We start from the raw sequence: 14,146 nt of genomic DNA, 5'->3' as shown, positions 1-14,146 counted from the left end.
TCGGTACGATCCCAAAAAAGGGGACTTGCTTTGAGTGTGACAATTGGAGGGGTATCTGCGCGCTCCTTGCCGGTGTAACAATAATTTTTAAAATAGTCCTGGAACGCATCAAAGAACGTTTCGAAAACTTGATTGGCAAAGAGAGAGAGAAAGAGTTTCCGTTTTGGATCCTTCTTCATTGGCAACACCCTACGGATAATTTTGGAACGGTGTGCCTAGTCTAGGGGAGGCAGCACATAGTGAAATCCACGGAGTGCACTGTCCTCTCGCTTGTGCGCGATGTGATCCAAAGATCCGAGAATGGAAGCGGCAGTGAATACGTCACACATTAAGGAGGGATGACAATTTCATTGCGGGCTATGCTATACAGTGGAATCCACTCTCCCAAGATAGCCGATGAGGGGGGGGGGGGGGGGCGCAGCGCTTGGCGTGGAACAGTACAGGAGCGTCTCGGGAAGTCGTTGGGGGAGGTGAAGCGCATTTCAGCTACACGCGATCGATGGCTCGTATTTATATATTTATCACTCGTATTTATGTATTTATATATCCACCAGGAGGTGGATCGTAGCCAAATATATATTGAAAGGAGCTTCCTCCCCTTCGATGTTCAGACCGATTTTAGCAACTGAGTTCTCATTAGTGCAAATTATGTGACACAATTGGTTGCATTCCCATATTAATCGCGGATATCTCCATTTCGGATGTTACGCCACTATTTCAATGCAACATCTTGGTCTCTATTGTCTTGAAGCGTCGTTCACTGTCGTTTATAGTCGGCGAGGGGCCGATATTTTGGATATGAGTCGTTCGTTGATACGTTGAGCACAAAGAACGCTAATTGTGCAATGCCAGTTCTTCCATACATACAAAGACCAGGGTAACGTTGTCTCCCACAAAGTGTTCATTTAGGGCATCAAAGAAAGGCGCTAAATAGTACCTTTCGGAACTAGCTTCGCGGTTAGCATCATTTGCAAAAAATTTCCGAGGCAGAGGAAACTTACCAGACGCTGCTTTACTTCTGCCCTGGGAGCACTGTACCCGGAATGGTTCGCTCCATTTTATACTTCGCAAAAGACAATATGAGAAGCAATTATATCGAATGCAAAAACGCCATATTTAGGCTAAAATTTGAGCTAGAGTTTTTGTTTAAGGATTAAGAATTCTTAGCTTCGTCACGCTGCTTCCAGGGCAGAGGTGAGGTAGCTTTCATTAAATTTCCTCTGGATGAAACCCGTAGCCATTTTCATTTTTCATTTGTTTATTGTTTGGTTGCTAAGCCCAAAAGAAGAACTCGGTGGACCACAAAAATGGGAGCAGACTGCTTTCTGTTTGTTATAGTCCGACATCAATCCGAAGCGGACTTAGGATTACTCAATCCTTAAACAAAAAATCACTTACAAGTTAAGAGAGTGAGGGCTCGAAGCACTCTCATAAACTGTATCAGGCTACATTCTTAGAATGTATCCCAAACCTGAAAGACCTGGAAATGTTATGAAGTTTTTCGTTTAGGCCGCCTTTGTCAGAAGTTAGTGAATAGTGTGTTTTATATTTTTTGCATGTTCCCATTTTTCTGTTAAGTTGATCGTCCCATATTGGCTTAGTACACTCGTATATTAAATTTTCCTTCTTCTTTGCTAGAGGGCGAGACGGTATACGGTGATCGACTTCGAAAATGTGAGACCTAAATTTGCAGATTCTAGCACCAACGGCAACATCAAGACACTAAAATTTGTAAGTAAACCGCTTTGTGTGTCCGCTTTGTAATAGTGCAATTGAGCTTTGGCTACAATAGGGTATTCTGTAGATAAGCTTGGCCATTTCTGAGTACACTTCAAAAGGGGTCCTGGTTTAAAGGGCATAATTTGTTCACATGAAAACATCCAACCATAAGGCACATTTTAATCACAATGAACACTTCCAGGCTGAGGAAACACCCACATTTTCATCAAACGCAAAACCTAAGCTCAGAAATAAATCACCAACACCACACAACCAAAACACGACTCATGTTAAACGTCCTGCACCCAAACATCCCAAAGATGATCCGCGTAACATCTCAGAAATCAATAAGAACACAAATAATAATGAAACCTCAACTGACATAACACCCATAACTAAACAACCCCATGAAAGATCCCCGAGGCCATCTCATTCGGTTACAATCGAGCGTAAAAGTATCCTCCTTCACATACAGACGCCGACATATTTAGACGAACTAAAAGAAAAGCAAAATGTCCTTCGGGAAAAAAAGCGATCCAAAGCTGAATTGGCTAGTCGCGACCATAAATATGCCGGAAATTACGAAGAGTTGAAATTCGGAATTGGCAGCGGAGGCAACAAGAGTGTTGTAACGGGTGGTGGCTCAAAAGGGACCGGGAAGGGTCAGAAAAGCTCTTCGTCGTCAAAGTCCTACCACAAGGCAAGCTGAAATTTTGAATGTTTCTGCTAGATATAAGATGAATGTATCTGTATGTTAACCACAGTCATCCAGTGCCAAAAACTTAAACTTTTTTTAATTTTCCTAATTTTAAAGTTTATCCTTGTGAAATTCTAGCAATCCCTGAATGAAGCCGGCGTGGCTAAAGTCAGCAAAGTGAAGCAATTGGATAGAGACTCTGGAGTGCACGTGGGGGTGAGTAAAAAGCTGCATTTTAACTGAATTACATCCTAGAAGCAAACAGACTGCGAATCATCGGTGGTGGACTTGTCTGGTGTTTTCAGTGATATGTGCCAGGATTCCTACTAGCGCACGGAGGCTGACAATTAGTTACTTACGCTCACTTCCTTTCCATGTCTGGCTACATATGTGTTTTATGAGATGCGGTGCAAGTCAAAGGACTCCTTGCTTCTATTTGCTCGCAGGACTTTTCTTTGCAATTTTAAAGTCGAAAGTTGACTAAAGGCAGACACCCCCATCGCCACTAGCATAGTATAATCGGATATTTCTTTCCGTAATTGTATATTAAACGTCACAGGACGCATTACATTGAGTCCTTTCTTTCTCCCCATCTAGGAAAATGGTCTCAACAACAACAATAATAATGACGATGCAGAAACAGAAAGAACCAGCAGCACTCGAGAATCTACAGATTTGATTCCGCCATCTCGCGTTCAAGGACGACGCAAAGAAGGACTCATATTTACTCGACCGAAAATCTCAAAGGAACGAGAGAAGATTATTAAAGTATTCGAGAAGGACGAAAAGTAATTTACTATGCATTTTCCCGTCTTTTATTATGCTTGAAGGAAGCGATGGCCTTTAACAATAATAATCTTTCCTTTTTCCTTTCTCATTCGCTAATGATGACTTTGCGGAATAAACCAACGCCAGAACGCGAAATCTTTTAAGAAGCGCCATCGAAGCAAATGAATTTCTCAACAACTACATGAACAACGAGTGTAAGGAATTAGTTATAGACGCTATGGAGCCAGCCGTCTATGAAAAGGATAGTTTCATAATTCGCGAAAATGAAGAAGGATCTGAGATTTACGTATCGGATGAGGGAGTGTTCGACGTCATTAAAAATAACGAAATCATTAACACATTCGGGGCGGGTAATGTTTTCGGCGAACTTGCAATTTTATACACCGCAAAGAGAGCTGCATCTATAAAAGGTAAGTAAAATACGGCGTCTGCAAGGATAGTGAACCATGTGTATGCATATATGAGAACTAGAAGAAGTTTATAGCCCTTCGCTGTAATGAAATATTCGATATAAAGTAAAGAGATGGAAATTCAGCTTTAAAGAGACTGACAGAGGAGCTTCGGTTTAGGTGTTCATCACTTGCACAGTCATAATAGTCTTCCACGTTAATTGCAAGGAAGGATCTGACATATATTATAGGAATATGGTACCTCCACTTGGAACTTAATCTAAGAAACGACAAGCTTCCTCTGTATCAGGACTACAATTCATCTCGAGGCAATTTCTTTTGAAACCAGATTTCGCGTCGCCCGTCGTTGGTTGCAATTTTATCGCTACTTGCATATGCACTACTTGAAAAGGACTCTCATGAGAAGTGGGTCATTAAATGCATTTTATATGTGCGAATTGTGATAAAATTTTAACTGCATATAAAGGACAGAGAAGAAAAAGGGAAAGCAACTAGCGCCCGGTTGGAGCAACTAAGAAGTCTCAAAAAGCCAAGTAGAGCAAATATTCCTGCTCCTAGCCTTTGTGCTTCTTCAGCCTTTGTGACATATAAAAGCATGGTCGGCTTGTTTTGATCAGTTGTGACATTTTGCTCAATCACAGCCGCGAACAGAATGGAGCCGAGGGGCTCCCAAATCATTATCTAGCTTATCAAGCCAACGTTGCTTTGGTCCGCCTTTTTGGTCGTTTCTCGTCGAACTTGGTGTTCGGACCAATCTTGGCAAGTGACATCTCAACAGCGTGAATTATATGTTCATACTAATGAAACCGTTTCTCCCGCAATTTTTCCACGATCGGTGGAACCTCATATCTATGGTGGATGTTCTAATTTTGAATGTGATCATAGAATGTTATCCCACTGACCCAACGAAACATCTTTATCCCCATTACTGCGAAGAGCCGTTCATTGCCTCACGATAGTCGACCAGCAGAGAGAACCACAGAGGGCGATCGGGCAGACGACAATGCTGTCGATTTTGGATTTGAGACGTCCATTTATGCGTCGTTCAGAAAGAATGCTAGCTGTTGAACGCCACTTCATCCAAGCAACTTTAATGCGTAAAGAAATTTCATAACATATTTCACAATTGGCTGATCTTATTGATGCAAGAAGTTTAAATCGCTCAGTTCTGGCCCGGTCGCTGTCACTAACAGTGATGGTTCCAGCTTCATTGAAGTCGATCCTGTTCTATTCAGATTCAGTCTTAGACTGTGTTGCAAGAGGCGATCACTCCACTTTTGGACAATTTGTTGGCGACTAACTCTGGCATGAGACACTTGGAAATATCATCTGCTTATACCAGTGTATAGGCACTGTACAGTGTTCACAACGAAAACAAAGGGGGATGGCGACGCTTCCTTGATGAACACTGACAGATGCACGAAGTTGTTTTGGTATACCTGCAACACTTCGAACTTTACTTTTTACTCTTTGGACCGCAGTAGAGTAATTTAACCCCGTTTACTGCTTCTTCTGATACTAGATGCTTCACACGTTAGTCGTCTACGAATAACTGTGCAGAGTGTGTTGCGTCAGTGGTTCCGCAGTTCTTGATAGACCCGGCTTGGGTCACAGTTACTTGAATGATATTACGAATACGGTTGTTCAAAATGAGTTCAAAAGTCGTCATGTTATGAGGTAGTAACCGAAATGGACAGTAATTTGAGCATTCTGTCGGGCTGCCTGTAAAGGCCGCGCTCAAAAACGCGATTGAAGAACTCACTGAGTCTCAATATTGGGTCCAAGCGCTTTGTTTCCCAGATCTCAGTTGCGATACAGTCAGGTCCTGTTGTTTTCACCAAGTTCAAAGTCCTCCATGCTTGTCATAAGAGGCGACAAAAAGGGATAGAAATTTATATACCAGTAACCTGCAAATTTAGAAACTTTATTGCTACCGAAACGTCAACAACACCTTGGATAGAGGCTGACTGCACAGTTGCGACCTTTGGCTATCGTCCCCTCTCCGTTTTGCTTTTGTACACTGGAATGCTAAGGGGTAGCAGATGCAAATCCGGTGTCGGGTTGCTTCTCGCGGCTACCGCAAAGTGTGCTCTCTTGATCTGGAAGCCAGTCTCTGATAACCTTCTGACTGGAATCTGGACCGGAATTTAGTCCAGATTAAGGAGCATCGCAATTGACCTCCGATATGATGGAGAAAGATGTTCTCTATCAGCAATTACACGCAGTTAAGGAGTGGCTTCCTAAAGATGACATTGTGATTATGGGGAGCGGGGCGGGGGGGGGGGGTTTCCAGAGGATATCTTGCTCAGACAGGTACAGGAGAAACATAGTCCTGGTGACCGAAACGATAATGCTGGTAGGTTTGTTGATCTCTGCACGTCATTGGTGGCACATTCTCTGAGCAGAGAATCTGCCATAAGGTCAGTTGCATTTCAACTAACCCACACCAAATGAACAGTCAAATTGAATACTTTGCGATCTGCCGTTATTTAGGATTAAACTTGTGGATATCGGTAACAAGAGACGTGCTGACATCGAGTTCGAAAATGATCACCATCTGATGGTTGCTTATATTCGCTTGCGAGTTGGTTCCGCCACTTCTCACAGAATCGGGGAGCTGCAACCTCCAAGTTTAACGTTAACCGCTTGATCCAACTATCGCTCAACATTGGGAGAGATATCTCGCTGATCAGGCTGCATATATACTGAGTAACCTTCCTGAAAATATCAATGAGCTTTGGGCCGCCGTCAAAAATGCTCTTCTCTCACGCACTACGCAGATCGTTGGCCACGTCCTGAAGGGCCGCCATAAAATCTGGATGAATGCGGAATCGTGGGAGCAGATTGATGAACAAAAGGTGTCAGGGGCTCTATTGACCGTTGCAAATAATTGTGGGCGTGATGCGGTCAAACTCCAATACTGTGCGAAATTCAGAGAAATTCAGCGCAGTTTGCGCCGGGACAGGAGGGAATTTGGTATTGCATGGGTGGGACAAGCGAAAGATGGCGCAAAACGCAATAATTTCAGAAGTGTATACCACATCAGGAACGAAGTTGCAAGTGGTCGCAAATCTTTTGATGGTCCTGTGATGGGTATCTGCGGTCGACTTCTCATCCACGATAACGAGCAACTGAAGAGGTGGAAAAAACACTTCGCCATGGTTTTAATCATATTAAATCCTGTGAGGTTCCCTTTCTTGCGGTTAAAATGGTTAGTCACCGTAACATGCAGATATGGGCTGTTCTTCAAGTAAAAGAGACTTCATTTCGGCATCAATAAACTCAAACGGAGTAAAGCCGCTGGGCTTGAAGGTCTCCCCATAGAGTTATTTATCGCTGCACCTGCAGTTACTGGAGATCCGATGCTTCCAGTACTACGGAAATCTTGGGAATACGAGATCTTTCCCAAGGAGTACAAGAAAATGGTAATCGTCAAGATCCCAAAGAAGAGGACTCGTTTTGGGTGTGGCAATCCCCTGCCGTCGCAAAGATCATAGTTATGATAAAATAATGTTGGAGTCCATCAACGAAGATCTCGTATGCCCAAACGTAGAAAGCAAGCTGGTCACTGCTTCGGATCCTCTTGCAATCACCACATCAAAACCCAATAGATCATTTTGGAACAGTGCACGGATTTTACATCTTCCTTTCACCTTTCCTTCATCGATTACCAGAAGGCTTTCGATGGAGTTAGCAGGGGATATATCTGGTGTGCTCTATTCAGGACAGGCATTCCGGAGAAATAGAGCTAGCTATTTTCAGAGCAACATATGATAGCGTAAAGTGTCAGGTGCTGCGCTGGGTTAAAATCTCGGATTTGGAGGTCAAAAGCGGAATCCGCCAGGGTTGCTTTCTTTCCATAATATTACTTTCTTTTTGTCTGATGCCCTTTACACTGCTTTGTCTGGGGAATATGGGGAATTCAATGGACCATGACATCTTTCCTCAAACACGTCATCTACACTGATGACATCTGCTTACTCTCTCACCGGGTCATAGACCATGGCCAAATATCTCTAGATTTAGAAGGAGACGTAAGTAGAGTTGGACTGAAGATAAACACGAACAGAACCAAGGTTCCCAGTCTGACAGGTCATTGCGCCCTGTCTATCTGCATTAATATGCAGAACATCGAAGGTTATGATCAATTTGTATATCTTGGAAGCTTAGTTTCTTCTGACAGTGGCGTTGAAATCAATGTTGTCCAACGTATTAACAGGGCTAGACCCTATTTCGCTGCATTGTCTAAAATCTTTAAAAGCAGTTAGATCAACAACAAGATCAAGTTGAGACTGTTCTGTGCTAGTGTTCCTTCTGTGTTTCTATATGGCAGTAGCACATGGAAAGTGAACCCCGATGTTACTCAAAAGCTTCAAACCTTCATCAAAATCTGTCCGCGTCCTATCATCTGTGCACGCTGGGCTGATAATATCGCAAACGAAGAATTGGAATGGCGCACTGGCAGGCCTGTGATCGAAAGGCGGAAGTAGCAGTGGAGAGCTAACAAATCAAGGAAGGGCAGCAACTCCAGTGCTGACTACGCCATGCAGTACAATCCACTCTCCCAAAATGACCGACGACGAGTGGGTCACCGCAAGGGCACTTGGCGCAGAACAGTAGAGGAGGAATGCGAGCATCTCGAGATATTGTGGGGGGTGCTAAAGGGTATCTCAGGTGACCGCGAACAACGTCGCGTAGGCGGGGTTTACGCAATCTACCCTACCAAGGGGCAAATGGTAAACATATATATGTAACTGAGTTGCAAACGCAGAGCTACATGCAATCAGGCGCGTGTCATGGGCAGCGTTTTTGTTCGTCTTTCAAAATTCATTCCTTCTTTCTAGGAAAGGATTAAGGAATCGACACGCTTATCGAACGCAGTGAGGTTACACAGTACTTCAGCGATTTAGAGGTAATTATGCGATACTGGAGCATTCAGGTTCTGTTGCAAGTTTTACTGCTTCCCCATTATTCATGGGAAGAATTTAGGGACTACAACAATTTAATTTGTATTCGAGCCGACCTCGTTTATGAACGGGACAAAAGATGAAGAAAAAGAAGAGCAATTTAAATTCTATAAATGGGAGCCCAGGGACACAAAGACAGTACCCAACATGGTCGAGAGTCGCTCAACAACAGCAGAGCGGCTCTTCGCCATTGGCGTTTTTGGTACTATTGTCGTTAACCACCAAGAACGGAAGACCTAGGTGTCGTATGGTTTGGGCGAACCGAGTGAACAAATGTATCGTCCGCGCCTATTACCGGACAGATTTGGAACGGAATCCAGTGGGGTACCGACATCCACTCCATGATGCGTTCATAACCCGCTTTCCGGAATAAAATCATGCGCAAAACTATAGTTGAGACTATCCTAGGAATCTAGTCTCCTAACGCCGTCCACTTTTTTCAAGATATTAGCGTTGTCCAACGACATATAGTGTCCCTGCTCTATTATATGTAGGGCAACCGCGGACCTTATGTGTGGGTTATTCTTATTTTTAGTGGATTCGGCCTCCTGTAAGTGTACTAACACCCTGGTGTGGACTAGCCGTTTTTTTTTTGGCCTACATAAATTTTGTCGCAGTCTGGGCAGGAGATCTTATAAATGCCACCTTTTTCAGTAAACTCTTTTTTGTCCTTGACTGATTGTAACCGGGTCCTAAGCAGGCATCGTCTGCTGGTCGAGGTAACCCGGAATCCACGTTTATGTAGCCACCTTTTGATGTTCTGCGTCCGACCCGAGTAGGTTAGTGTTATCCATTGCCTAGGTTCTGTGTTCATCTTCTGGAAGAGTGTTGAAAGTTGCTGTCTTGAAGTCTGGAGTAGTTTCTTTTTGATCCTTATTTTCGATGAGATACCTGTTGTATCCGTTTTTCTTAGCTGTTTCCAGGATGTAATTCATTTCATTATTTCTTCTCCCCTCATTGAGCGGTGTTGTGACCATCCTGTGAATCATAAAGTTTTAAGTCGCCATCTCATGGTGGAAGCCGTGGTTTAAGGTGTATGTGATGGTTCGTTGTATGTGGGTAGGTTTCCTGTAGATGTCGAATTCCCTCTTTCCCGAATTATTTTTAAGTCTAGGAACGGTTCTCCCCTTCCTTATCGATACCGATGGTGAAAGCGATGTTCCTGTGTGACCGGTTGAGTTTCTCGTTCCTGCTTGTTCCTTTTTGATAATTGCTAATACATCATCCACGTATCTGATCCAGAATCTCGGGAGCGCCCCAGCTTCCTCGAGTTCATCCCACAGGTTTTCCATAAAAACCTCGCATTGCAGCGTTGAAAAGGGGTTGCCCATTCCTGCGCCGGAGGTTGTTTTATCAAATTTATTCCTGAATGTAAAATAGGATTCACTCATGCACATGAAGGCCAGTTTCTTATACAATTTAGCCTTCTTCTTCCATTCGGATGAGTTCTCGTGAGATCCATTCCTGGAACAAGTGTAGAGCTTCCTTCTTCGGTACGCTTGGAACAGCGCTTTTACGTGGAAGGATAGTAATATTTTATCACTTTCTATGCCCCCGGCCTAACTAATCTGGCAATGGCTTCTTGGCTGTTTCCCATTGCTTCTTTTCCTATTTTGAGGCCTAACCTTTTGACTACTTTCTGCATCCATTTTCCAATATTTTGGGTCGGTGAATTCGTTGCTGCGATTATGTCTCTGACCCCGCTGCCTACTTTATATATTTTGGGAAGGCATTCGATTCTGAGCAGGGATGGGTTAGGCATTCTCAATTCGGCTGCTTTCTTAATAGTGGGCTCGTATTCAGCCAGCGCCTTTTCCACTCTTTCAACGGAGTCTGGCAGAGGGTCCTTTATGATGACGTGAGACTTACCTTCTTCTAATTTTTGGCGTGCTGAGTCGTCGTACGCTCCTTTGTCCATGACGGCCACTGCACAGATGATAAAACACTGAAGAAGATGACAGTTGGTCCCCGTATTTGTTTAAATTAGTTACTTTTAGCCAAAAAAAGGAAAAATATCATCCAAGGTAATTCTTGCTTTGACCAACGGAGTATCAACAGAATATTGGTCGGCCCCCAAATTGATTTTCTGAAGAATAATAAACACTACTGGAAACAGCTCATGGTCCATTGTATATTTTTGACAACAGCTGTGGATCACTGGGAAGTAATAATAATCCTGAAAACGATTGTCTGAAGCTCAGCACACCCGAGAGTTCAGTTCAAAACCTTTTTTGAAAAGTACTGACCACAACGCTTTCAATTGTCCGAGAACTTCATATCTACTATTCATTGTAATGTGATTAGCTATAACGCAACTGCGTTTAAAGAATTTGATACCCATAACCAGATGACGAAAATTACTGTAGGCTGCTAATCTGTCACTAGCATTCGCTCCTTTAAATCTCGACCAAGAAAGTAATGTCGTAGGGCCCAATAAAGTTCTACAAAACCAGGCAAATTTGACCTACTACAACTTTGCTAACAATGATAGCTTTCGCACTGAACTTTCCAGTATGGAGCTCTATATTTTGACTTAGGTTACTGCAGGATGAGCTTGTGGGACGTTTCCAAATTACCTTGTTCAAGCAAATATCGGCTGGAGAGTATTTTGAGGACCAAATTCTATATAGATGTATCACTGAGACTTTTTCAAATCCTTGCACTGATAGTTTCTGAAGATGACCCCTTAATTCAAGTGTAAATCGACAGTTAACCAATTTTAATAAGATTTTGCTTTTGCACAGGATTTTAAAAATGATGGTTAATATAAGAGCTGCTAACATCAGTAAAATTCACCCCAAGCAATAACGCTCACATTCATATCATAGTCATTAAAATAAAGTCCTTAAAATCCAAAGTGCATCTAAGCCAACGTCAACCGCAGCTGTTTTAATACAAAATTGGTCTTTACCGCATAGCACCAGACCCCAAACTGCTTTCACACACAAGAATCATCATAAACGTAGATGCAGGGACTGAATTACGTTCCATAAAATTGAGCCACAAGTGCAAATATAAAGAAGCTCTCCTCACGGCAGAAGATAAATTTCAAAGGATTAATTGTTGAACAATGCAGTGAATGTGAAACTGCATAAAGATTGCAAGGTGGAAAATTATATCCTTGCAATCTCGTTACTGGAAGTTAACTACTCAAGTGTCTGTTAAAAGTCTCCGGCCGCTCAAGTGGAGATTGTAAAAAATCTTATGAGAGGAAGATAGTCCTTGATAGACGAAGTATACCTAGGAAAACTTGGAAAAACTTCAGAACCAGAATCTGTTAGGGTTTAATTCGATGTTATGATAGTGTAGAAGGCAAGTGCCGACACTGATGACATGGTCGTCTTCAATTTCAAAGAGGGAGGTTTACATTAGAAACTTTGAATGAATCCTGATGTGAATAACACGATATTCAACTAAGATTTTTGGGGAGATCGAAAAGAAACTATGAGATGCATATTCAAAGATACAAAGGAGAAGGGAAGCATGTTTAGTGAGGGAAAGTCTGGGAAGAATATATTTAGGTGAGTAGTGTATCTGTTCATGTTTGCCCATGAGGTTATAATCCTTGCTAGTAGCTTTTTGAATGCTTAAATGGGAAAACTTTGAACCATAAATAAGATCCCTTTGATAGCTTCTAGATGGTTTTGAAAGTTGACGATGCACCTTATGGATAGTCGAGAAAAGCGAAACTTACAACATATAACTTTTTTCTTCAAATAGTGCCCCTGTGACACCAAGTAGTCTCCTGAATCAGTCAAGTAAAAACTATTCCGCTCTAAACGTCTCCCTATGGGCTCAAAAATTTCACTGTTCAAGATAACGGTTTGGCGTCATGTATTCCTCAGAAATCTAGGTTCTTACCAAGAAAAACTATAAACTCTCGACTGCGTTCGAGAGAACAATCCTTCCGCCTACTCTTCCCCAACCGTAGCGAGACAGCCTATGACACCAATGCGTGTTAGTCGAGAAAATCGTCGTCCTCAACGTTCTCGAGCGGAAATTCGCATCTCTGCAGTTGTTACTTATTCTTACTTACTTCTGCTACTTATCCATAAATGTTTGGTTTTGTTACTAAATTTCCAAAGAAAGATACTCATACCACTTTGGGCAATCGGGGAATAAGGGGGTATTTAACTGCCCCTTCGGCCTCGAAAACCCGATCGAAAAAGATCAAGCTGGTTTCCTTTCATTATGAAGCAGTATGAAGAGTTTGGATGCCCGTTCTTATCGATTTAGACAAAACTTTTGACAAAGGTTCGTGTCCAAATGGCTTTTGATTTGTAGAAAAAGGTAAAGTCGGATAGAAGATAAATAGCAAGGTCCAAGGTCCTTAGCTTGTTGGCCTGTTGGGTCGCTGGACTTTACTTATTATGCAGACTTTAGAAAGTGCTGACTAACTTTTCTAGCGGGGTGACGCTGCTCCTGGCAACAAAGACGTATGCAGGGTTGTTTTGAAGAACCGGGAATTTTCACCCACTCGTCCATGCACCGCTGGTAGGGCGCCAAAAAGATCGCCATACGCTCTTTCTTCGTATTCTGTTTTTTCGGCTTTGGCTCGTCTTCCAAGCGCCACTCGAACGATTAGTGACTCCATGTCAGACTCGTAGTCCCACGTCTCATCACCAGTACTTATGCGTTTCATTATTCACTTTAAAATCATCATGTCCTCAGCAACCGTCTTTTGATTTCCTTTCATCATGATCATCATCAACGGCGCAACAACCGGTATCCTGTCCAGGCCTGCCTTACTAAGAAACTCCAGACATCCCGGTTTTGCGCCGAGGTCCATCAATTCGATATCCCTAAAAGCTGTCTGGCGTCCTGACCCACGCCATCGCTTCATCTTAGGCAGAGTCTGCCTCGTCTTCTTTTTCTATCATAGATATTGCCCTTATAGACTTTCCGGGCTGGATCAGCCTCATCCATACGGATTAAGTGACCCGCCCACCGTAACCTATTGAGCCGTATTTTATCCACAACCGGTCGGTCATGGTATCGCTCATAGATTTCGTCATTGTGTAGGCTACGGAATCGTCCATCATCATGTAGGGAGCCAAAAGTTCTTTGGAGGATTCTTCTCTCGAATGCGCCAAGAGTTCGCAAGTTCCCCAAGAACCCAAGTTCCCGAAGAATACATGTGAACTGGCAAGATCATAGTCTTGTACAGTAAGAGCTTTGACCCTATGGTGAGACGTTTCGAGGAGAACAGTTTTTGTAAGCTGAAATAGGCTCTGCTGGCTGACAACAACCGTGCGCGGATTTCATCATCGTAGCTCCTTTATAGAATGAAATTCAGGCCTTTGAGAGCCAGTCCGAATGCGATACTTCTCATATGCAAAATTTTTACCACAATATTCTGGTCAGATGCAATTTCGCGTCAGTGTACAGACCTGGTACCGCAAGGTGTATTGATTAAAGAGGCAAAAGTGGCAGTGCATAGATGACATATTAAGGACAGGCTGCAATTCCATTGCTATCTGACCATCCAACCCTATACTAGCGGGCCATTTCGGTGTAGCTCCAGTAAAATAGAACAGGACGACTGAAGATCTCTCCAAAAGACA

At 42.9% G+C, this 14,146-nt stretch overlaps 2 protein-coding genes across 4 annotated transcripts in view; one reads left to right on the top strand and one right to left on the bottom strand.

Moving 5' to 3' along the window:
- Positions 1 to 14,146, bottom strand: part of LOC119651725 — a 613,458-nt gene that overhangs the window by 374,804 nt on the left and 224,508 nt on the right. The gene's annotated exons all lie outside the window — the stretch shown is intronic.
- LOC119651726 (cGMP-dependent protein kinase, isozyme 1) overlaps positions 1 to 14,146 on the top strand; it is a 59,031-nt gene that overhangs the window by 26,994 nt on the left and 17,891 nt on the right. Inside the window, exons 2-6 of one of the 3 annotated variants that reach the window (XM_038055450.1) lie at positions 1,639 to 1,731; positions 1,922 to 2,419; positions 2,555 to 2,632; positions 3,014 to 3,204; positions 3,332 to 3,615. In XM_038055450.1, the coding sequence (XP_037911378.1) occupies positions 1,639 to 1,731; positions 1,922 to 2,419; positions 2,555 to 2,632; positions 3,014 to 3,204; positions 3,332 to 3,615 (1,144 nt within the window). The remainder of the gene's footprint in view (positions 1 to 1,638; positions 1,732 to 1,921; positions 2,420 to 2,554; positions 2,633 to 3,013; positions 3,205 to 3,331; positions 3,616 to 14,146) is intronic. The other 2 variants (XM_038055452.1, XM_038055453.1) reach the window with 2 other exon arrangements.

This window comes from Hermetia illucens, chromosome 3 (genome assembly GCF_905115235.1).
Source record: "Hermetia illucens chromosome 3, iHerIll2.2.curated.20191125, whole genome shotgun sequence".
Lineage (NCBI taxonomy): Eukaryota > Metazoa > Arthropoda > Insecta > Diptera > Stratiomyidae > Hermetia > Hermetia illucens.
This window is presented reverse-complemented; position numbering and strand designations above follow the sequence as displayed.